This window comes from Bos grunniens, chromosome 4 (assembly GCF_055505025.1).
Source record: "Bos grunniens cultivar Pamir isolate PY7600 chromosome 4, Bosgru_T2T1.0, whole genome shotgun sequence".
NCBI lineage: Eukaryota > Metazoa > Chordata > Mammalia > Artiodactyla > Bovidae > Bos > Bos grunniens.
In genome coordinates this window covers 106,966,255-106,991,246 of record NC_141168.1, presented here as the reverse complement: position 1 = coordinate 106,991,246, position 24,992 = coordinate 106,966,255, and the positions used below count along the sequence as shown (strand labels likewise).

Sequence of the window (24,992 nt, the reverse complement as noted above, 5' to 3'; positions counted from 1 at the left end):
TACACGCAAACACACAAAGAGCCGCGTCTTTCCACTTTTCTTTGTGGGGGAATAAAGTACTTCGCTGTCCACCAGGTAAAAACAGAGCAGAGTTTCCTGTTGTAGCCGTTGACAATGTGCGGAAACGTCAAGAAAGTTGTATAAGATAACTAGGAGATAATTCTCAATTTTATTTTTCCTTTCCCCTTTCCTGAACTAACAATGCTAGAATGTCTCCATCAGAAGTTTAGAAGATACTGGAAATTTCAGGAGACGTAAGGAAATGTGGAAACCAAGAAGAACCTCCCAAAAGTCGCCACAAAATAGGGATATAGAGAATAGTAAACCAAAGTTCTTTTTATCATTTTAGTGTCGGGGGAAGAGCTCATAAGTTCCTTAGCGTTTAAGTTCCTCCGCTTTTGCCGATCTTTAACATTTATACAAGTTTGGGGAGTTGTGTGTGGGTATTTTACAGCTTTGTCTTAAATTTCTCAGCAATATGTTGTTTTCTTTGAAAAGCCCTGGAGATTACAAACAGATACGAGTAAACCCTCTAATTAGGAATTTTTAATTGCCCATTTTGATGATTAAATGTGTGTGTGTGTGTGTGTGTGTGTGTGTGTGTTTAGGTTACAGCCCCTCACAGGGGGAGCTGCGGGGTCATTTTCATTAATTTTAGGGGGCCCGCAGACGCCTGTCTCTGGCCAGAGATGGAAGCATTTCGGTGGTATGGCTGTGGATGACAAGCAGACAGGGGAGCAGAAGACATTTGCCCTGCTCCCTCTCTGTCCCAAGTGGGTGCCCACGAGGCTGTACCCTCCCTCTGCTAATTTTGGCAATGGCGCGGTTTGTGTTACTGCCGTCACAGCATCCGCTCACTCAGACACTCCCCGCGTCTGGGTCTCGCAGACTGCGAGCCTGTCACATGACCACGTGGTCTGCGTGTTCCAGACTGCTAGCATGTGCTTCCGATTTATAGACTCCATGGCCGCGATGCCTCAGTTTATTTGTTTGCATAGAAGAGACTAAACTTCCAAATATAATAACATGGTCCCTCAGAAATTTTTTTTTTTTTTAATTACTTTAGGTGTACCAGGCAGGCTTTTGGGCGTAAATAACCAGAAGTATTCAAGAATGTTAGTTCCACCTAACTACTCTGCACTGTCCTTAAACTCAATTCAGCAGAATGTCTTTTACAATACACTGGAATTCCCGATTCTGAAAATCATTTTAGATAAAATAAAGACCCTCATTATTAAAGACCAACTTAAACATTGTTTTTTTGCAGACTTAACAGCCTACACACCCAATGTCTGCCCTTCATGAATTCGAGTCCCTACTGAAATCTGGTTCTTATGACCTGAGTGACAACTCTCTGGTTTTAGCCCACGGAGGACATACACTTCTGCTTTGACAAATGTGCTCCGTACATCTGATATTAATACATGCGTATTCTCATGAACAATTGATTTTGGAAATGTTTGTAAATACAAGGGTACTGTGTGTTTTACTAAAGCCTGGGGCTGACAAGTGTAACCATTACAGTATTATCTTTAGTTTCTGCACCATTGGTTTCAAAATTCTCACCTGTCATCTCTGCCTGACTTCAGAAGCAACAGCACACGCTGATGAAATCCAGCCGCTGAAACCAGAGATACACAGAAGCTTGAATGTCAGGGGCAGTAAAGCGTGGTTTCTGGCACAGCCGGGGTCTTTTGTAACACTGTGTGAAAAGCAAACAGACGATTTAGTCGAATGATTTTTCCGTGCTATCTTTGGCATGGCAAGGAGTTGACAGAGGAAATGTAACCGCGCCGTGTTTTGGTAGGAGAGCATGGAGCTGGTGTACAATAAGTCGAAGCCTGTGGCCGTTACTGGAATGGCTTTCCCCACGGGAGACGTCAATAACTTTGTGGTTGGCAGCGAGGAGGGTACAGTCTACACGGCCTGTCGTCATGGAAGGTGAGTTTCTGTTTTCTTACCCGTGACGTGTTCTTCATTTCCGAAAGTCTGTTATCGCTTGCTGGATTGTAACACCTTGCATTATGAGAAAGGCATTTCTGCAGAAATGCAAATCACAGTCTCATGTCTTCACTGTTTTATAGCATCCGTCTGCTCTGGTCATTAGCCATTTGTAAGCCTTTGGTGGTTCACGTTGCCTGGAGGAAAAAAGCCCAAACTTTTTAGCATATCAGAGAAGATTCTTGACTGCCCTGGCCTGTCCTTCCCCAGCTTCAGCCTTCAGGCTCCCCCACGCACCCATCCCCACATTGCTGATCCCACTACGGATCTGTGAGTGAGTTTGTACATCCAGTTTCTCCTGCTGCATCTGATATTTCTCTCTTCTTGGCCTGATTAATCTCCCCCGCCCTTATCCTTCAAGAGCCAGCACAAAGGTCTTTCCACGAGCCTCTCCTGACTTCCTTGGGTGAAGGAAATCATTTCCTCCTTTATGTTTCCATAGCATTTTCATCCTCTTTACTCATTCGTTCGTTTAAGGGATATTTCCTGAGAACCTACCATACGTCAGGCACCATCATTTTATAAGGAATGCGGTAAGGAACAAAACAGACCTGGAGTTTATATTCTGAGGGTGACTGACAGTAAACTAATAAGCAAATATGTGATTTGAGAAGATGAGTACTTGGAGAAAATTAAAGTAGAATCAATGGGATAGAAGTACAAGCTGTCAGATGGGCTTGTTTTTTTTTTTTACTTATTTTTATATCACTTCTGCATTAGCATTCATCACATTTTTAACTATTCAGGCATCTGCCCTTTTTTTTTTCCCCCTGAACTATTTCCATCTCATTATTGATTTCCTGCTTGCTGCTGGGAACATAGTAAGTGAGGAGTTAAAAATCTATATAAGGAAAAAAGAATGAAAATAACTGCATAATATAGAGAGGTGCCTTAGGGCCCTTCCTCCCAATCAGAGGCCAAAATAGTATGAGATACACGAGGTGGAATGAAGATTCAGAATGAAGATAGGTGATACAAACTCTATCTTGATTGAGAGACTGGCAAATGCTCCTAGGAAAATCTCAGGAAAGAAGTGGAATCCGGTAATTTAGCTAGATTATAAAATTACACACAAGATTTAACGAATGGACTCATATTTTGAAAGTTTCACTGTGTTCACCTTGGTGCGTTATTTCCCTTTCACTTTAGAAGTTCTAATTCAATTGATTTTGCATCTCTTGCACTCAGGCTATTTAGATTGCATGAGGAACCAGGAATTGTTCCAAGTCCTTACTCTAATGTGTTTGTGATTCATTGAAGAATGAATCCATGGCCCAGGTGTATGACTCTCCCATTCACACAATACAAATTATGAAGTTCCTACTTTGCTGCCCACAGAAACCAGCAGTATTTTCCCTCCTCACGTGAATAAAAGATGACTAGGAAGATGTTATATGACTAGGAAGATGTTATAATTCCATGCCCAGCAGTCTTATTTCATGGAGTTGTTCTCTGAGTTGTGTCTGACTCTTTGTGCCCCCATGGACTGTAGCCTGCCATGCTCCTCTGTCCGTGGAATTCTCCAGGTAAGAATACTGGAGTGGATAACCATGTCCTCCTCCAAGGGATCTTCCCGACCCAGAGATAGAACCCAGGTATCCTACATTGCAGGCAGACTCTTTACCTAGTCTGAGCCACCAAGGAAGCCCTCTCCTCCTTCATTAGTACCTTCATTATAACTATGCATCAAAGTTTTCCAAAAGCAGAGAAAGATCTGATAAAGTTGTTCATTCTGGGAAATGTTAACTGCACAACTACTCAGCAAAAGGCATTGCTAGACGTTGCTGGGCGTGCAGACATCATTTAAGCCTGTTCCTGTCTTCAAGAAACTGATGATGGTGGGAAAGGTAAACACAGAAACATCTGCAAGACAGGTGGAACGCTGTGAATGGAAGGAGAGGAGCACAGAATGCAGAGTGGACCAAACAAAGGCTCACAGGTTTATCTACGTATTTATTAGAACCGACAGGACACAGGTTCAGTTCCCTTAACCCAGGGCCTTAGTTATCTGTGAGGGCTCCAGAACATGTTCACTGATAACTTTTCAGATTTTTTTTTAATTCTCTAATGTGAGTGTTTTCATGATGAATGTTTTTGCTCTGTGGCTCTTTTCCTTTTCAAGCACAATCAGAAGATGCACTGTTCAAAAGAAGGGGACCTAAGGGGCTTTCCAGGTGGCACTAGCGGTAAAGAACCTGCCTGCCAATGACATAAGAGATGTAGGTCCGATCCCTGGGTTGGGAAGATCCCCTGGAGAAGGGAACGGCAACCTTCTCTAGTAGTCTTGCCTGGAGAATCCCATGGACAGGGGAGCCTGGCGGGCTATAGTCCATAGGGTCTCAAAGAATCAGACACGCCTGAAGCGACTTAGCATGCACGCAAGGTACAAACCACGTCATTTTACAACAAGCTTGATCTTGCTTTTTACATTGATCCATCCATCTGAAATATAAAACACAGATCTTAGTAAAGTTATAAAGTCACAGGCATTTGGCTTCATAGTAATCTTAAGTGGGTCATACAGGGCTACAGAGGAGAGGTGTGAAATTTCTGTTTTTCACCTAACATGGAAAAGGTGCAAATCCACTTCCATAAATCAAATAAGGTCCTCATTTTGCACCCTATAAACCCTTTCAGGATGCTGTTACGGGCAAGTGGAACCTCACCTGGGGCCACTTCAAAGATCAGTTCCTCGAGTTCTCTAGAACGAATGTAAATGATCACATGTAGAACGGCTGTTGCCAGTTTTACCAGGCATAATTTTTGAGTGCTTGTTACGCTACAGTATTTGGCTAGTGATTTCAAATTTTGCTCAACACGCTGACATTAACTGGTGCCCCAGAAGCTCACATGCTTTGATAACTTAATTCATTTTCATTCTTTGTGATGTAATATTTAGAAGCTGCAAACCCTCTGTGTTTGTCATATTTATAACCTGTGTATACTTATTTTGTATAACCAAAATACAGCATTTTGATTTATTTTCTAATTGGGTGTTATTGCATGCAGACTGTTGTATAAAAATGAGTAATGGAAACAATCCCAGCTTAGTTAAAGAAATGACATATGTCTGTGAATAACTTTCAAACTGTGTATCACCATTTCTTAAATGAGCTTCTCTTGGGGAGAAAGGCAGGAGTTTGTCTGTCTCTTCCTTTGTTTTGTTCAAGAAGTGTTTATTGAACACTTACTACACTATGCAACAAGAAAAACAAGGCACCAGCCCTTACGGAGTTTACACTTAGTGGATTTGTAAATTACTCTCCTCCTTTCAGTGAAAACATAAGTTCCTCTGTATTACATTTAAGTTATTTTGCCTATGATTTTTATGACAACAATGGTTTCCACGAAGTTTTACATTTTCAGGAGTATCAACCTAATTTAAGAAATTTTCTTGAGGGACTTCCCTGGAGGTCCAGTGGTTAAGGCTTTGTCTTCCAGTGCAAGGGGTGTGGGTTTGATCCCCGGTAGGGGAGCTAGGTTCTCAAATGCCTGGTGACCAAAAAACCAAAACAGAAAAAAACAGAAGCAGTGTTGTAACCAATTCAATAAACACTTTAAAAATGGCCCACATCAAAATAATAATAATAATAATAAACTTTAAAGAAAAAACATTTTCTTGAAAGGATAAATACATGTACTCAAGGATATGTGAAGTTTTATAGCCAAAGTGAAGTTGCTCAGTCATGTCCGACTCTTTGTGACCCCGTGGGCTGTAGCCTACCAGGCTCCTCCGTCCATGGAATTTTCCAAGCAAGAGTACTGGAGTAAGTTGCCATTTCTTTTTCCAGGGGATCTTCCCGACCCAGGGATAAAACCCAGGTCTTAAGTCTTCTCTAAAAGGAGTTAAAATGGAAGTTGTGCCAAATGTCATCACAAGAATAGAATCATCTTATTATAACTATGAAAGCTCTGGGAGCTGAATATATAGTTGTCCTCTGGTGTCTGAATCCATGGGGAATTGGTTCCAGGAGCCCTTGCAGGTACCAAAATCTAAGGATGTTCAAGTCCCATCTAAAAATGGCACGGCACAGCTGCCCCTCCATATCACAGGTATCAGGGGATGTGATGGTTGACTGTGTGTGTGTTCCATCAAAGCATCAATAGCTTCATCAGCAGTGATGGGCTTTGAAATACTCCTGAAAAAGGATTAAGTGATAAAAGTCGGTGTTCAATTCTGAAGATTAAAAAGATGTTATTGCTCTGTGTTGTTTTAAATCACTGAGAGCAGGATAGCATTTATTTCTCTCAACATAACTGTGACAGTGAGTTTCATATCTGGTGGTTTATGCCTGTGTTAAATTATGGAGAAGTAATCATGCAGAGACAAACCTTTTTTTTTTTTCCTTAAAAGCAGTCACCAATTTGTGAAGGTCACTGAAACTCTTGTCTTGTGTGGTCTTCACACAGCAAAGCCGGCATCGGGGAAGTCTTCGAAGGCCACCAAGGGCCAGTGACAGGAATTAACTGCCACATGGCAGTGGGCCCAATCGACTTCTCACACCTGTTTGTCACATCGTCATTTGACTGGACCATCAAACTGTGGACTACAAAGGTGAGCACACCTTGATTTACTCTCCCAGGCCACACCTAGGCAAGAGGACAGCATTGTCCCCTGCAAGGAATTGTGGGGAGCCTGAAGTCTCTTCTAGGAGACCTGACATTGGGAATTCATACAACTTTCTGGTGAACCCGACCTGCATGTGAGCTAGTTAAGGCTCACTTTCTCAGTCCATTTAATTTAGTTTAACATATATAAGTAATATATGTTACTGGAGAATACTCTCATTGTAAAAATTCATACAATGCAAATAATGATAAAACAAGTCCTTCTTCACCAACACTAAGCCTTCCCATGGCATCCCCTTCATTGACTTTGATCCTAACCTTTTCCCCAGAGGTGTACCCCGTTATCACTTCAGTTTTGAGTATCCAGAGCTTTGCAGTGGTTATATACATCTGTATCTATGGAAATACAGGACTTGAGACGGGTTTCTTGGTTTTGGAGGTTCGAGTTTTGGGATCTTTTTGAGTTTTGATGGTTTTTAAACGAGTAAATGGCACTGTCTTATTTGTACTTTTAAAAAATATTTATTTATGACTGCGCTGGTCTTTATTGCTTTGCATGGGCTTTCTCTGATTGCTGTGAGTGGGGGCTACTCTTCATTGTGGTACATGGGCTTCTCATTTCGGTGTCTTCTCTTGTTGCAGAGCACAGTCTATAGGCACGTGGGCTTCAGTAGTTGCGGCACATGGGCCCTAGGGCGCAGGCTCAGTAGTTGTGGCGCATGGGCGCTAGGGCTCAGGCTCAGTAGTGTGGCGCATGGGCTCTAGGGCGCAGGCTCAGTAGTTGTGGCCCATGGGCCCTAGGGCGCAGGCTCAGTAGTTGTGGCCCATGGGCCCTAGGGCGCAGGCTCAGTAGTTGTGGCGCATGGCCCTAGGGCGCAGGCTCAGTAGTGTGGCGCATGGGCCCTAGGGTGCAGGCTCAGTAGTGTGGCTCATGGGCCCTAGGGTGCAGGCTCAGTAGTTGTGGCCCATGGGCCCTAGGACGCAGGCTCAGTAGTTGCGGCACATGGGCCCTAGGGTGCAGGCTCAGTAGTTGTGGCGCATGGGCCCTAAGGTGCAGGCTCAGTAGTTGTGCATGGGCCCTAGGGCACAGGCTCAGTAGTGTGGCTCATGGGCCCTAAGGTGCAGGCTCAGTAGTTGTGCATGGGCCCTAGGGCGCAGGCTCAGTAGTGTGGCTCATGGGCCCTAGGGCGCAGGCGCAGTAGTTGTGCATGGGCCCTAGGGCGCAGGCTCAGTAGTTGTGCATGGGCCCTAGGGCACAGGCTCAGTAGTGTGGCTCATGGGCCCTAAGGTGCAGGCTCAGTAGTTGTGCATGGGCCCTAGGGCGCAGGCTCAGTAGTGTGGCTCATGGGCCCTAGGGCGCAGGCGCAGTAGTTGTGACGCATGGGCCCTAGGGCGCGGGCGCAGTAGTTGTGGTGCATGGGCCCTAGGGCGCAGGCTCAGTAGTGTGGCTCATGGGTTCACGTGCTCCAGGGCATGTAGGATCTTCCTGGATGAGGGATCGAACCAGTATCAGCTGATTGGCAGGCAGATTCTTATCCACTGTGCCACCAGGGTAGTCCTCTGATTTGTACTTTTAAAGGTAATTCTGATCATGTTTGGGAGCAAGAAGAACTAGGAAAGGCCACTCACCTACAAGAAATGTGCAGGAGTTCAGGAAAGAAATGACAGTGGCTTAGATCGGGAATTTGAAATGGAGAAAAATAGATGGGTTCAAGAATCATTTATGAGGAAAAAGTCACAGAATTTGGCAATTGATTTGATTCAAGGAAGGCGAGAAAGAGAGAGTCAGCAGAAAAGAGCCCAGGTTTAAGACTGGGGCAGCTGGAGATCTGGGGTGGCATTCATTGTGCTGAGCAATGCCCAAAGAAGGGCATGATGGTAAGGGGCAACATACAGGTTGGGTTTAATGGTACCTTGGAGGCACAGTTCACAGCCTTCACTACGCAGTTTGAGAATTGGGACAGAAGAAGAGGGAGAGTTTGGGGCTGCAGGTACAGACTTAATTGCAACAAGAATAACAATGATTATTAAGTCCAAGGAGTGGATCTTAAAAGAAATACTGAAACACAATGCAGAGAAAGAAAATATTTAGGAAATAAATAGGAGTTGTGGAAGTAGAAAAGGAGATTAAAAATTAACCCAAGAAATGGGAAAACATAAAATTGTTTGCAAATGGGGCTTCCAGGATGTTAATGAAAAGAGAACATATCAAGAGGACAGAGTTGGCTCTTAATTGCGTGAAAAACAACCACACTTAGAAATTCACACTAAAACCAAGTTGAGAAACCTTTTTTCAACTATGCTGCTAAGTCGCTTCAGTCGTGTCCGACTCTGTGTGACCCCATAGATGGCAGCCCACCGGGCTCCCCCGTCCCTGGGATTCTCTAGGCAAGAACACTGGAGTGGGTTGCCATTTCCTTCTCCAATGCATGAAAGTGAAAAGTGAAAGGGAAGTTGCTCAGGCGTGTCTGACTCTTCGCGACCCATGGACTGCAGCCCACCAGGCTCCTTCGTCCATGGGATTGACATAAATCCAGAAGATAGCATTCTCTGTGGTGAGACTGAAAGAAAAAACCATTCTCCTACAATGTCATTGGACATGCAAATAGTACACTAGGGAGGGGAATTTGGCAATATCTAAAAATAATGAATACATATTTGCTCATTGATAGAGCAGTTCCCACTTGTAGGATTCTAATACCAAAGATATACTAGCAATAAATAAGAAAAAGACTTACACAGAGAGATTTCTTGATAGAGAAGGGCTACTTTGAATCTCAGAACACTGGGGAAAAAACCCAAAAGTCCATCAGTAGGACACTGAACAAATCACAGATGTAGAAATTCAGATGTAGAAAGAAATGAAGATGTTCTCGTACCCTTATGAAGCGATCTCTAGAATATATTTCTTAAATGAGAAAAGCAAGGTGGAGAAACATGTAAACAGTTTGTTGTCATCATTTACTATTTACTTATGTGTTTTTAACATTTAATTTTTGTTTTGTATTATAGTTGACTTGCCGTGTTGTGTTAATTTTAGGAGTCCAGCAAAGTGGTTCAGTTCCTTTTCAGGTTGTTTTCCCATATAGTTTACTATAGGATCCTGAGTGGAGCTCCCTGGGCTATGCGGTAGTGTGTGTGCATGTCAGTCCCAATCTCCTGGTGTATCCCTCCCCCACTGTTCCCCTTTGGTAACCATGAGCTGGGTTTTGAAGTCTGTGAGTCTGTTTCTGTATTGTAAATAGGTCCATTTGTATCATTGTTTTAGATTCCACATACGAGTGATATCATATAATGCATGTATTTCTGTCTGATTACTTCACTTAGTATAATAATCTCTAGGTGTGCTGCAAATGGTATTATTCTTTGTCGTGACTGAATAATATTCCATTGTATATTATGTACCACATCCTCTTTGTCCACTCTTCTGTCTGTGGTCATTAACGTCGCTTCTATGCTTCGGCTATTGTAAATAGTACTGCGGTGAACCTTAGGGTACATGTATCTTTAAAAAAAATTTTTTTTGGAGTATAGTTGATTTACAGTGTTATGTTAGTTTCAGATGTACAGCAAAGTGAATCAGTAATTCATACACATATAGCCATACATTTTTTTAGATTATTTTCCCATATAGATCACTGCAGAGTATTGAGTATAGTTCCCTGTGCTGAACAGTAGATTCTTATTATTATCTAATTTATATATAGTAGTTGTAGTAGTAGTGTATTTATATCTATATTACATATGTAACATTACATATATATGTAATATAGATATAATGTGACATATATATATGCAAATCCCAATCTCCCAATTTATCCCTCCCCTACTTATGCCCTGATAACTGTAAGTTTGTGTTCTACATCTGTGACTCTACTTCTGTTTTGTAAAAAATTCATTTTACCCCCCTCCTTTTTTAGATTCCACATATTAGTGACGTGATATTTGTCTTTCTGTGTCTGACTTACTTCACTCAGTACAACAAGATCGAAGTCCATCCATGTTGCTGCAAATGGCATTATTTCACTCTTTTTTATTGCGGAGTAATATTCTGTTGTATATATATGCCACATCTTCTTTATCCATTCCTCTGTTGATGGATGTTTAGGTTGCTTCCATGTCTTGCCTATTATAAACAGTGCTGTTTATAAACATGGGGTGTATGTATCTTTTCTAATTATGGTTTTGTTTCAATATATGCCCAAGTAGGATTGCTGGATCATATGGTAACTCTGCTTTTAGCTGTTTAAGAAACCCCTATACTGTGTTTTATAATGATTGTACCAATTTACATCTCACCAATAGTAGAGGAGAGTTCCCTTTTCTCCAAACCCTCTCCAGCATTTATTGTGTGTAGACTTCTTGATGATAGCCATTCTGACTAGCATGAGGCAGTATGTCATTGTAGTTTTGATTTGCATTTCTCTAACGGTTAGCAATGTTGAGCATCTTTTCATATGCTTTCGGGACATCTGTTTATCTTCTTGGGAGACATGTCTCTCTATACCTTCAGCCCTTTTCTTGATTGGGTTGTTTGTTTTTATACTGAGCTGCATGAGCTGTTTATGTATTTGGAGGATTAATCCCTTGTTGGTTGCATCATTTGCAAATATTTTCTTCCATTCTGTGGATTGTCTTTTGATTTTGTTTATAGTTTCCTTTGTGGTGCAAAACCTTTTAAGTTTAATTTGGTCCCACTAGTTTATTTTTGGTTTTATTTTCATTACTCTTGGAGGTGGATCCAAAAAGATATTGCTGTGATTTATGTCAGTGTTCTGCCTATGTTTTCCTCTGAGGGGAGCTTATTTTGTGTATGGTATTAAAGGATGTTCTAATTTCATTCTTTTACATGTAGTGGACATGTAGTCAACTTTATTCAGCAACACTTATTGAAGAAACTACCTTTTCTCCATTGTATATTCTTGCCTCCTTTGTCAAAGATAAGGTGCCCATAGGTGCATGGGTTTATCCCTAGGCTTTCTGTCTTGTTCCATTGATCTATATTTCTGTTTTTGTACCAATTTCATACTGTTTTGATGACTGTAGCTTTGTAGTATAGTAGAAGCTCTATACAGTCAGCAAAAAGAAGACCAGGAGCTGACTGTGGCTCAGATCATGAACTCCTTGTTGCCAAATTCAGATTTAAATTGAAGAAAGTAGGGAAAACCATTAGACCATTCAGGTATGACCTAAATCAAATCCCTTATGATTATACAATGGAAGTGAGAAATAGATTTAAGGGCCTAGATCTGATAGATAGAGTGCCTGATGAACTATGGAATGAGGTTCATGACATTGTACAGGAGACAGAGATCAAGACCATCCCCATGGAAAAGAAATGCAAAAAGGCAAAATGGCTGTCTGGGGAGGCCTTACAAACAGCTGTGAAAAGAAGAGAAGCGAAAAGCAAAGGAGCAAAGGAAAGATATAAGCATCTGCATGCAGAGCTCCAAAGATTAGCAAGAAGAGATAAGAAAGCCTTCTTCAGCGATCAGTGCAAAGAAATAGAGGAAAACAATAGAATGGGAAAGACTAGGGATCTCTTCAAGAAAATCAGAGATACCAAGGGAACATTTCATGCAAAGATGGGCTCGATAAAGGACAGAAATGGTATGGACCTAACAGAAGCAGAAGATATTAAGAAGAGATGGCAAGAATACACAGAGGAACTGTACAAAAAAGATCTTCACAACCCAGATAATCACGATGGTGTGATCACTGACCTAGAGCCAGACATCCTGGAATGTGAAGTCAAGTGGGCCTTAGAAAGCATCACTAGGAACAAAGCTAGTGGAGGTGATGGAATTCCAGTTGAGCTATTCCAAATCCTGAAAGATGATGCTGTGAAAGTGCTGCACTCAATATGCTAGCAAATTTGGAAAACTCAGCAATGGCCACAGGACTGGAAAAGGTCAGTTTTCATTCCAATCCCAAAGAAAGGCAATGCCAAGAATGCTCAAACTACCGCACAATTGCACTCATCTCACATGCTAGTAAGGTAATGCTCAAAATTCTCCAAGCCAGGCTTCAGCAATATGTGAACCGTGAACTTCCTGATGTTCAAGCTGGTTTTAGAAAAGGCAGAGGAACCAGAGATCAAATTGCCAACATCCGCTGGATCATGGAAAAAGCAAGAGAATTCCAGAAAAACATCTATTTCTGCTTTGTTGACTGTGCCAAAGCCTTTGACTGTGTGGATCACAATAAACTGTGGAAAATTCTGAAAGAGATGGGAATACCAGACCACCTGATCTGCCTCTTGAGAAATTTGTATGCAGGTCAGGAAGCAACAGTTAGAACTGGACATGGAACAACAGACTGGTTCCAAATAGGAAAAGGAGTTCGTCAAGGCTGTATATTGTCACCCTGTTTATTTAACTTATATGCAGAGTACATCATGAGAAACGCTGGACTGGAAGAAACACAAGCTGGAATCAAGATTGCTGGGAGAAATATCAATAACCTCAGATATGCAGATGACAGCACCCTTATGGCAGAAAGTGAAGAGGAACTAAAAAGCCTCTTGATGAAAGTGAAAGTGGAGACCGAAAAAGTTGGCTTAAAGCTCAACATTCAGAAAACAAAGATCATGGCATCCGGTCCCACCACTTCATGGGAAATAGATGGGGAAACAGTGGAAACAGTGTCAGACTTTTTATTTTTTTGGGCTCCAGAATCACTGTAGATGGTGACTGCAGCCATGAAATTAAAAGACGCTTACTCCTTGGAAGGAAAGTCATGACCAACCTAGATAACATATTCAAAAGCAGAGACATTACTTTGCCAACAAAGGTTCTTCTAGTCAAGGCTATGGTTTTTCCTGTGGTCATGTATGGATGTGAGAGTTGGACTGTGAAGAAGGCTGAGTGCCTAAGAATTGATGCTTTTGAACTGTGGTGTTGGAGAAGACTCTTGAGAGTCCCTTGGACTGCAAGGAGATCCAACCAGTCCATTCTGAAGGAGATCAGCCCTGGGATTTCTTTGGAAGGAATGATGATAAAGCTGAAACTCCAGTACTTTGGCCACCTCACATGAAGAGTTGACTCATTGGAAAAGACTCTGATGCTGGGAGGGATTGGGGGCAAGAGGAGAAGGGGACGACAGAGGATGAGATGTCTGGATGGCGTCACTGCCTCAATGGACGTGAGCCTGAGTGAACTCCAGGAGTTGGTGATGGACAGGGAGGCCTGGTGTGCTGCGATTCATGGGGTCGAAAAGAGTTGGACACGACTGAGCGACTGATCCGATCTGATCTGATGAAGTCGGGGAGCCTGATTCCTCCAGCTCCTTTTTTCTTTCTCGGGTTTACTTTGGCTATTCAGGATCTTATGTGTTTCTATACAAATTTTAAAAATTTTTTGTCTAGTTCTATGAAAAATACCATTGGTAATTTAATAGGAATTGCATTGAACCTGTAAATTGCCTTCAATAGTATATTCATTTTGATAATATTGATCATTCTAATTTAAGAACATGGTATATCTTTACATGTGTTTGTATCATCTTTGATTTCTTTCATCAACATCTTACAGTTTTCAAAGTACAGGTCTTTTGCTCCTTATGTAGATTTGTTCCTAGGTATTTTATCCTTTTTGGTGCAGTGGTAACTGGGATTGTTGCCTTAATTTCTCCTGGTGATCTTTCATTGTTAGTGTGTAGAAATGCATGAGATTTCTGTGTATTAATTTTGTATCCTGCAACTTTACCAAGTTCATTGATGAGTTTTAGTAGTTCTCTGGTAGCATCTTTAGGATTTTCTTTTTTTTAATTAATTTATTTAATTGGAGGCTAATTACTTCACAATATTGTGGTGGTTTTTGCCATACATGGACATGAATCAGCCACAGGTGTATGTGTCCCCCATCCTGAACTATATGTAGTATCATGTCATCTGCAAACAGTGACAGTTTTACTACTACTTTTTTCAACTTGAATTCTTTTTATTACTTTTTCTTCTCTGATTGCTGTGATTAGAGCTTCCAAACCTATGTTGAATAAAAGTGGCAAGAGTGGACATTCTTGTCTTGTTCCTAGTCCTAGAGTAAATGCTTTCAGCATTTCCTCATAGAGTGTGGTGTTAGCTGTGGGTTTGTCATATATGGCTTTTATTATGTTGATATAGGTTCCTTCTATGTGCACCTTTTAGAGAGTTTTTTTTTTATCATAAGTGGATACTGAATTTTGTCAAAAGTTTTTTTCTGCATCTATTGAGATGATCATATGGTTTTTATTCTTCAGTTTGTTAGTGTGATGCATCACACTGATTTGTAGATGTTGAAAAATTCTTGAATCCCTGGATAAATCCCACTTGATCAAGGTGTATGAGCCTTTTAACGTAGGAATTATGTTTGCTAGTATTGTGTTGAGGATTTTTGCATTTAAGTCCATCAATGATATTGGCCTGCAGTTTTCTTTTTTTATGATATTTTTGTCTGGTTTTGGTGTCAGGGTGATATTTCATAGAATTAGTCTGGGAGCATTCCTTCCTGTGCGATTTTTTTGGAATAGTTTCAGAACTATAGATGTTACTTCCTCTCTAACTGTGGGTTTCCCCAGTGGCTCAGTGGTAAAAAATCTGCATGCAGTGCAGGAGACACTGCATTGAGACACAGGTTTGATCCTTGGGCCAGGAAGATCCCCTTGGAGGAGAAAATGGTAACCCACTCCAGTATTCTTGCTCGAATGCTATAGACAGAAGAGCCTGGAGGACTTTAGCCCATGGGGTCACAAAGAGTCAGACATGACTGAGCATGCGTGCACACACTTCTGTCAATGTTTGATAGAATTTTCCTGTGAATCCATTTGGTTCTGGACTTGTGTTTGTTGGGAATTTTTAAGTCATAGTTTCACTTTCAGTGTTTGTGATTGTTCTGTTAATATTTTCTGTGTCTTCCTGGTTCAGTATTTGTAGACTGTATCTTTCTAAGAATTTGTCTACTTTTTCTAGGTTGTCCGTTTTATTGGCATAGAGTTGCTTGTAGTAGTCTTTAATGATCATTTGCATTTCTGTGATGTCAGTTGTAACTTCTCCTTTTTCATTCCTAGTGGTATTAATTTGAGCCCTCTTTTTTCTTGATGAGTCTAGCTAAAGACCTATCAATTTTGTTTATCTTTTCAGAGAACCAACTTTTAGTTTCACTGAGTTTTTTTCTATTGTTTTCTTTATTTCATTCATTTCCGTTCTGATCTTTGATCTCTTTCCTTATACTAGCTTTGTGCTTTATTTATTCCTTTTCCAGTTGCTTTAGGTGTAAGGTTTGGCTGTCTATTTGGGACTTCCTCATTGATTTCTTCAGTGACCCATTGGTTGTTTAGTAGCGTGTTGCTTAGCCTCCGTGTGTTTGTGGCTTTTACAACTTTTTTTTCTTATAGTTGATTCCTAATGTCATATCATTCCCGTCAGAAAAGATGTTTGATGTGTTTTCAGTTTTCTTACGTTTATCAAGGCTTGCTTTGTGGCCTGGCATGTGATCTATCCCAGAGAATGTTTCACATGCACTTGAGGAGAATGTGTATTCTGCTGCTTTTGGATGGAATGCTCTATCAATAGCAGTAAAGCCCCGCTGGTCTGATGTTTCATTTAAGGCTTATGTTTCCTTATTAATTTTCTGTCTGGACGATCTGTCCATTGCTGTAAGTGGGGTGTTAAAGTCCCCCACTATTACTGTGTTACTGTCAATTATCCCTTTAGTGTCTATTGGTGCTTGTCGTATGAACTGAGGTGCTTCTGTGTTGGGTGCATAAATATTTACAATTGTTATGTCTTATTGGATTGATCCGTTGGTCACCATGTAGTGTCCTTCCTTGTCTCTTGTAATAGTCTTTGTTTTGAAGTCTATATTGTCTGTTATGATATTTGATTTCCATTTGCATGGAATATCTTTTCCCATCCCCTCAGTTTCAGTCTGTATGTGTTCCTAGGTCTGAAGTGACTCTCTTGTAGACAGCATATATACTGGTTTTGTTTTTGTATCTTTTCAGCAAGTCTGTGTCTTTTGATTGGAGCATTTCATTCATTTTCATTTAAAGTAAGTATTGATACATTGCTGCTACTGCTAAGTCGCTTCAGTTGTGTCCGACTCTGTGCGACCCCGTGGATGGCAGCCCACCAGGCTCCCCCATCCCTGGGATTCTCCAGTCAAGGACACTGGAGTGGGTTGCCATTTCCTTCTCCAAAGCAGGAAAGTGAAAAGTGAAAGTGAAGTCGCTCAGTCGTGTCTGACTCCCAGCGACCCCATGGACTGCAGCCCACCAGGCTCCTCCGTCCATGGGACCCTCCAGGCAAGAGTACTGGAGTGGGGTGCCATTGCCTTCTTCGAAGTATTGATATATATGTTTCTGTTGGCATTTTCTTAAATGTTTTGGGTTTGTTCTTGTAGGTCTTTTTTCTTTCTTTCCCCTTTTGTTCTCTTTTGTGATTTGATGAGTATCTTGAATACTGTGTTTGGATTGCTTTTTTATTTTTTCTGTATATGTCTATTATACATTTTTGGCTTGTGGTTACCATAGGTTTTGATATAGCAATCTGTATGTATCCAAGGTTGTTTTATGTTCAGTCAGTTCAGTTCAGTCGCTCAGTCATGTCCCAACTCTTTGTGACCCCATGAATCACAGCACGCCAGGCCTCCCTGTCCATCACCAACTCCCAGAGTTCACTCAAACTCATGTCCATCGAGTTGGTGATGCCATCCAGCCATCTCATCCTCTGTCGTCCCCTTCTCCTCCTGCCCCCAATCCTTCCCAGCATCAGGGTCTTTTCCAATGAGTCAACTTTTCACATGACATGGCCAAAGCATTAGAGTTTCAGCTTCAGCATCAGTCCCTCCAGTGAACACCCAGAACTGATCTCCTTTAGGATGGACTGGTTGGATCTCCTTGCAGTCCAAGGGACTCTCAAGAGTCTTCTCCAACACCACAGTTCACTGGTCTCTTAATTTCAAATGCATTTCAAATATCCCACATTTGTATTCTCCTCTTCTCATGATTGCTGGTTTTGTATATTTGTGTGTGAATGATTTCCTACTTTTATTATATATATTTACCCTAACCAGTGAACTTTTCTGTTAGTAATTTTCTTCTTTCTAGTTGTGGCTTTTTCTTTTCCTCCTAGAGAAGTTCTTTTTGCACTTGTTACAAAGCTGGTCCAGGGGAGCTAGATTCTCTTACCTTTTGCTTGTCTGTAAGGCTGTTGATCTCTCCATCAGATCTGAATGAGAGCCTCGTTAGGTAGAGTATTCTTGGTTGTATGTTCTTCCCTTTTATCACTTGTAATATGTCATGTCCCTCCCTTCTGTCCTGCAGAGTTTCTGCTGATAAATCAGCTGATAATCTTATGGGAGTTCCTTTGTATGTTGTTTGTTGCTTTCAATATTTTTTTCCTTTAATTTTTGTCAGTTTGAGTACTGTTTTTCTCAGCATGTTTCTCCTCGGGTTTATCCTGCATGGGCCTTTCTGCAATGTCTGGATTTGGGTGCCTATTTCCTTTTTTGTGTTAGGAAAGTTTTCAGCTATTATCTCCTCAAATATTTTCTCAGATCCTTTCTCTCTTTTCCTTTTGGGTCCCCTTAATGCAACTATGGTACATTTAATGTTGCCTCAGAGGTCTCTTAGATGTTCTCATTTCTTTTAGTTCGTTTTTCTTTATTCTGTTATGTAGCAGTGATTTCCTCAGTGTGTTTTCCAGGTCACTTATTCGTTCTGCCTCATTTATTCTGCTATTAAACCTTCTAGTGTATTTTTCATTTCTGTTATTGTATTGTTCTCCTCTGTTTGTTCTTTAAAGCTTCTGTTGTTGTTGTTCAGTCACTACGTCATGTCCAGTTCTTTGCGACCCCATGGACTGCAGCACACCAGGCTTCCCCATCCTTCACTATCTTCTAGAGTTTGCTGAAACTCGTGTCCATTGAGTAGGTTATGCTATGTAAGCATCTCAACACCTCCCACCCCTTTCTCTTTTTGCCCTCTATCTTTCCCAGCATCAGGCTCTTTTCCAGTGAGTTGGCTCTTTGCATCAGGTGGCAAAGTATTGGAGCTTAAGCTTCAGCATCAGTCTTTCCCATGAATATTCAGGGTTGATTTCCTTTAGGATTCACTGATTTGATCTCCTTGCAGTCCAAGGGACTCTCGGGAGTTTTCTCCAGCACCACAGTGTGAAGGCATCAATTCTTTGGCTCTTTATGGAACATTTGTTATATCCTTTTGGTCTGTGTCTCCAATCTGTTTCCAATATCTTAGATCATCTTTACTATCATTACTCTGAATTCTTTTTCAGGAAATTGCGTATCTCAGCTTCACTTAATTGTTCTTTATTTTCTTCATCTGCAGCATATTTCTCTGCTGTCTCATTTTGCCTGACTTTCTATATTTGTGGTCTCTGTTTCTCAGGCTTTAGGGTTGTAGTTCTTCGTGCTTCTGATGTTTCTCACCTCCCTTGTGGGTGAGCTTGGTTTAGGGGCCTGTGCAGGCTTCCTGGTGGGAGGGGCTGGTGCCAGCTCAGAAGTAGGTGGAGCTGAGTCTTATCCGTCTGTGGGTAGGACCATGTCAAAGAGTGTGTTTGTGGGTGGCTGCTGGCACAGATGGCTTTGGGCGGCCTGTCTGCTCATGGGTGGTACTGTGTTCTCACTCTGTTGGTTGTTTGGCCTGTGGCATGCCAGCACTGGAACCTGTGGGCTGTTGAGTGGGGCCAGTTCTCAGCACCAAAATGGTGACCTCTGGGAGAGCTCACACAGATGAATGTTCCCTGGATCCTCTGCCACCAGTGTCCTTTCCTCCTCAGTGAGCCACAACTGACTTCTGCCTCACCAGTAAATCCTCCAAGACCCATCGGTAGGTCTGGCCCAGGCTTCTGTGGAGTCACTGGTTTGTCCAGGTTTTCTGGTGCACATGGAATCTTGTGTGTGCCCTTCAAGAGTGCAGTCTCTGTTTGCCCCAGTACTCGAGGCCTGCTGACCTTCAGGGGCAAATGCTCTGGGAGCTCCTAGTCTCAGTTCCAGACCCCCAGGCTGGGGAGAGTGACATGGGGCTCAGAACTCTCATTCCTATGGGGGAACCACTGCAATGTAATTGTTTTCCAGCCAGGTGGCACTAGTGGTAAAAAATCTGTTTGTCAGTGCAGGAGACCTAAGAGACATGGGTTCAGTACCTGGGTTGGGAAGATCCTCTGGAGGAAGGCATGGCAGTCTACTTTAGTGTTCTTGCCCGGAGAATCCTATGGACAGGGGAGCCTGGCAGGCTATGGTCCATAGGATCACAAGGAGTTGGACACGACTGAAGCAACTTAGCACACACTTGGTACATATGGGGTTTGATTATATTGTCAAAGCACACCTCCTACCATCTGTCTCTGGGTGTAGAATATCTCTTTGGGTAAGTTCAGTCTTTTTTGTTGATAGTTGTTCAGCAGTCAATTGTGATTCTGGTGTTTTCATGAGAGGAGTTGAGCTCAAGTTCTTCTACGTTCAAGTCCTTCTACTCTGCCTTCTTGTCTCCTCTCCTAAATTAAATGTCTACTTAAACATTTTTAAAAGTTTGAAAGATGAACCACGCACACAAAGATTATTATTTATACAGAGGCTGAAGCCTTAAAGGAACAGCCATCCTTTCTTGAATATACCTTGGTAGTACATTTGGCTTGAGAACCATGTAAATATTATTTTACATGGTAATAAATTTCACAATTGGTTCCTTTACATTGAAATAACATGAAATCAACGTTAGTGTGGTTCAAATTGAAGGCAAAACCTTACAATATGGGACAATTCTAAATGACTTTAAAACCCTGTTTTTTTCACTATATATTCCAGAAAAAGATATATTTTAAGGATAAAAAAACTACCCCCCGCCAAAAAGAAAATCATTTAACTACTTCCGGTATTCATATTGCTGATGGTTTTGTTGTTTCTGTCTCTGATACTGTTGTATTTGTATCTTGATGTTGATGGCTGTGAGGTTGAGGTCATTGAGAATTCATATAATTAGCAGGGTTGGAAGAAGATACAAGTAAACAAAGTTAAGTAAAAACTGTTGTAATCTTGAGTTTGAGTTGGATGTATCAATAAGTATTCATGGTGTTTGTTACCTTTAAATCTAAAAGAATACATATTCACATGTCTGTCTACCAAAAAGGTTTAGAACCAATGATCAATCCAGTATCAGTGACTCTTCTGGTGTCCATATATTGCTTTCTAAATGCCAGTGGCTCTAAAAAAACCCCAGAGATCCTTGAAGAAATTAATGATTCTAGATCTGGAGCAGGAAATGTATAAAATGAGTCTGAAGTATTTCATCATAATAGAAAGTAAGGATGCTAACAAATGCTACAGATTTCTTGTTTAAGAGTTTGGAAAACAAGCTGAATAAGCTTCTGCTGTCTTTAAGAGTAATAGGTTGAGATCATAATGATACTGAAAAATGAAAGAAACCCATTGATTATCATTGGAGAATATTAAGGAAACCACTTTATTATTTTAAAAACTAATAACTAAAGGAAAAAAGTCATTTATTCTGAAAGAATCTTATTTTGTCTTTTCTGTATGATCTGTACTTCAGAGTGACTATATACTTGATGAGAGTAGTGTTTCTTTGTAGGAATATTATGGGAAAAAGAAATGATAAGATTGGAATATTATCACTTTGCAACCTCTAATGATCTAAGCAATGATTATTGCTGATAACATCTTAAAAATAGAAACCACCTTCATAATTATGGAAGTATATAATACCACTTTTGAAGTAGGTTTGTCCCCCAGATTGAATCTGAATCTTATCAATCTACCAGATCTCTGAATTTAGAGGCAGTAGGAGGTACAGATGCAAAATGTTAAATAATACCACAGGGATGCAATCAGCCAAATCCAGACTGTGGGGAAATCTATAGGAAAACTAATCTCATTTCAACATCAAAATCAAGATAGTTTTTTAAGGGGAAAAAAAAAAAAAAAAGAAAGAAATGGAAGGTGGAAGCTATATGTCAAAACAAAATAGAACAAAACAAAATTTAAGACATTTCAGCCAATCTCCAGATATGGATCCTATATAGATCTTGATACAAGCAAACAACCCATAACAAAATTAGAAAACTACTAGGGAAATATGAATATTGACTGAATATTTGTTGATAATCATGAATTGTTAGTTTAGGTGTCCTAATGACACTGTGATCACTTTAAATGGTTTGACCTTTTAGAGATGCACACATACATATTTTTAGAAGAAGTCATATGATATCAGGGATTTATTTAAAAATAATTTGTTGGGAAGGGGGTAGCTTGTGAATATTGAAGAGGATTAGTCATATATTGATAAATATAGAAGTTGGATATTGGTATTACCCTATTTCTAAATTTTTGAAATTTTCTATAATAAAAAAGTCAAAGGCAGCAGAGGAGGGAGTAATCAAAAGTAACAAGGACTTTAGAGAAGTAATATCAAGATGGAAGTATATCCTTTGTATTTAATACCTCCACTGGTGTGCATGACAAGTAGAGTCCCATTGAAGTACATTGAGAGTGGAACATAGATAACAGTGGATTAATAAGTGCATGGAAAAGGAAAGTGCTGAAGAAAAATCAAGAAGCTTGGCTATGAGGAGAGGAAGATGGGAAGTGGAAGGTGGGTTTTTTCTCTTTTTTTCTATTTTCTTTCCTTTTTTTAAAGATTTCAGAGGCTCTGAAGGATATTGCTATTGTGGAAGAGTCAGTAAAGAAAATAAGTAGAAAAAGCCGATAAGTGTAAGGCAGAGAAGGGGTCCCGAAAGTGCTGGAGTGAATGTGATGCACAGCATAGGCAGGGGAAAATTTTAAATTTGATCAGGTGACACTTCTTCTGTTGTAACAGAACAAGATGGGGGCAAATATACGTAAGCCCGTAGGTTTGGTGAATGAAAGCAAAGAGAACTCTCTCTTGGTCCTATTTTCTCAGTGAGGTAGGAGATGAAATATTCTGCTGAGGGGGAAGTGGAGGTGCTGAGGGGAGCAGGTTCCAGCTGGGCACAGAAGAGAACAGAAAGGACTGATTAGGGAAGCAAAGGGGGGCTTGGGTGGTGTGGAGGACCAAGTGGGTGGGAGACCAGGGCGTTTCAGTGGCATCAGTCTTCAGGGCTGTCTTCCTCTGAGAGAATTTGGCAGCACAAATATGGACATGGGTGAGATATCCAGCTAGATGGAGCCTGGGCTGGAGCTTTGACAGGATTGTTGGAAGGACAACAGCACAAAGGGTTTGGAAATGTGGACAGGACAGTGTTTGATGTTAAGACTAAGCTGGAGCAGAAAGGAAATGAAAGGAGAAAGGAGAAATTCCCTGTAAGAAGTCCCTGTAAGATCAAAGAACGTTATGAAGAGAGTGATTGGGTAAGAGAATTAGTAAATTTTTAGAAATTGATACTTTTGAACTGTGATGTTGGAGAAGACTCTTGAGAGTCCCTTGGATTGCAAAGAGATCAAACCAGTCAATCCTAAAGGAAATCAGTCCTGATTATTCATTGGAAGGACTGATGCTGAAGCTCCAATACTTTGGCCACCTGACTCAAAGAACTGACTGATTGGAAAAGACCCTGATGCTGGGAAAGATTGAAGGCAGGAGGAGAAGGGGGTGACAGAGGATGAGATGGTTGGATGGCATCACCAACTCGATAGACTTGAGTTTGAGCAAGCTCTGGGAGTTGGTGGTGGACGGGGAAGCCTGGCGTGCTACAGTCCATGGGATCACTAAGAGACACAACTGAGCTACTGAACTGAAATGAATAGAAAGTGGGATGTTTGGATAGAGCATTTCACAATTAAATTCCAAGTGACTGGGATGACCCAGAGGGATGGAATGGGGAGGGAGGTGGGAGGGGGGTTCAGGATTGGGAACACGTGTACACCCGCATCAGATTTATGTTGATGTATGGCAAAACCAATACAATATTGTAAAGTAATTAGCCTCCAATTAAAATAATAAAAAAAATTCCAAGTGATTTAAAAAAAAAAAAAAGGTCTAGGATGTGGTCATGTCTATAGCCGCCGTCCAGTGAAGTTGAAGTTCATTGGAAATGATGTAGTCACAGAAACAAAAGATCAAGTCCTAGTGTGCTGTGGGCTTTGAAATGAGCCAGGATAATAAATGGCAAGACAGGCTTAGAAAAGAAGACAGTGATCCCAGTGCTAAAGTCTTTAATGAATTAGGAAGAGAGATCAAAAGAGGTAAAGGATAGCTCAGACAAGTGGCCTGAGCTTGAAAGAAGGCAGGACTGTTTTCTGGAGGGCTGAAGAGCCCTGGAACGGCCCTGGTAAGCAAGGAAGAAGCGGAGTATATCACTGTTCTGAAATAGAATACGCCATGGTGAATATAGCAGGGGAAGTGGTGAGCTTATGAGGCAGGCAGTCAAGGGAGCTTTCAGTGAGAAGGCTGAGAATGGAGGCGCAGGAGTTTACCATGGAACGGGAGACACGAAGGGCACGGGAGCAACATGTGGAAAGGAGGGGGAGCAGTGAGTGGTTGGTTCAGGTGAAGCCAGTACTAATAGCCATCTCTAGAAAATGCTGAGACCACTGGAATGAGGAGGAAAGATGCAAGAGGCGAATTGCAAACAGGATGCTAGTTTTTGCAGATTCTGGTGAGGATAGCATGAAAGGAGAGAGAATTCAAGCACATTACATTGCCCTCCTCCTACCAAGTTTCATCTTTAAACCACAGTCCAGGAAGGCTTCCCATTGAAGCAGAAACGTTGTTGGAGAAGTTTACCTGGTAGACCGCAGACCAGGTTGCCTTCTTGTCAGCTGAATCAACAAATAAGCAGCCATTTCCACCTAAATCATTGAAAGCAGGGATCCTGTTAGGAAACGACGTGCAATGAGACTGGAAAGATAGGTGTATGCTTGATAGTCTAGATTTACTTTTATTTTATGAACAGTGAACCAAAATTTGATTTTATCAATGAATAAGTCATTTTACATATGAATCAAAATTTAATTTTAGGGAATTTTCCAAGGAAGGTGATTTGCAGGGATGGGGGAGGTGGAGCTAACACTTACTGAGGTTGTACTGTGTGCTAAATGTGTTACATACATTAGTCCATTAAGTCCTCACAGAGTTATGCATAGATAGTGTTATCCCATTTTATAGAAGAAATAGGCATAGGAGAGCTTAAATATCTTGCCTGATGTGCTCAGTGCAAAAGTGGGGAAACTGGGAGTTGAACATAGATTTGTGTGACCACCCCCAAAGCTGTGTTCTTTTCCACACCCACGTACTAAGTCTAGAGCCAGGACATCCAGTTACAAGGCCAGTTAGATCATTCCTGTGAGAGCCAGGATGTTGGCAGTGGCAGAAGCAGTGAGCTTGTGCAGGAGAACCCAAGTCTGAGAAAGTAAAGCACATGTAGTGACCAACTGACTTGAGAAGAGGCGACAGTGCCTGTTCTGGTATTTGTCCTTTAAGCATCT

At 41.2% G+C, this 24,992-nt stretch overlaps 1 protein-coding gene across 22 annotated transcripts in view; it reads left to right on the top strand.

The window, feature by feature from the left end:
* DYNC1I1 (dynein cytoplasmic 1 intermediate chain 1) overlaps window positions 1–24,992 on the top strand; it is a 382,305-nt gene that overhangs the window by 299,107 nt on the left and 58,206 nt on the right. For all 22 annotated transcript variants that reach the window (XM_086397756.1, XM_086397763.1, XM_086397764.1 and 19 more), the window contains 2 exons: window positions 1,808–1,941; window positions 6,412–6,556. In XM_086397756.1, the coding sequence (XP_086253882.1) occupies window positions 1,808–1,941; window positions 6,412–6,556 (279 nt within the window). The remainder of the gene's footprint in view (window positions 1–1,807; window positions 1,942–6,411; window positions 6,557–24,992) is intronic.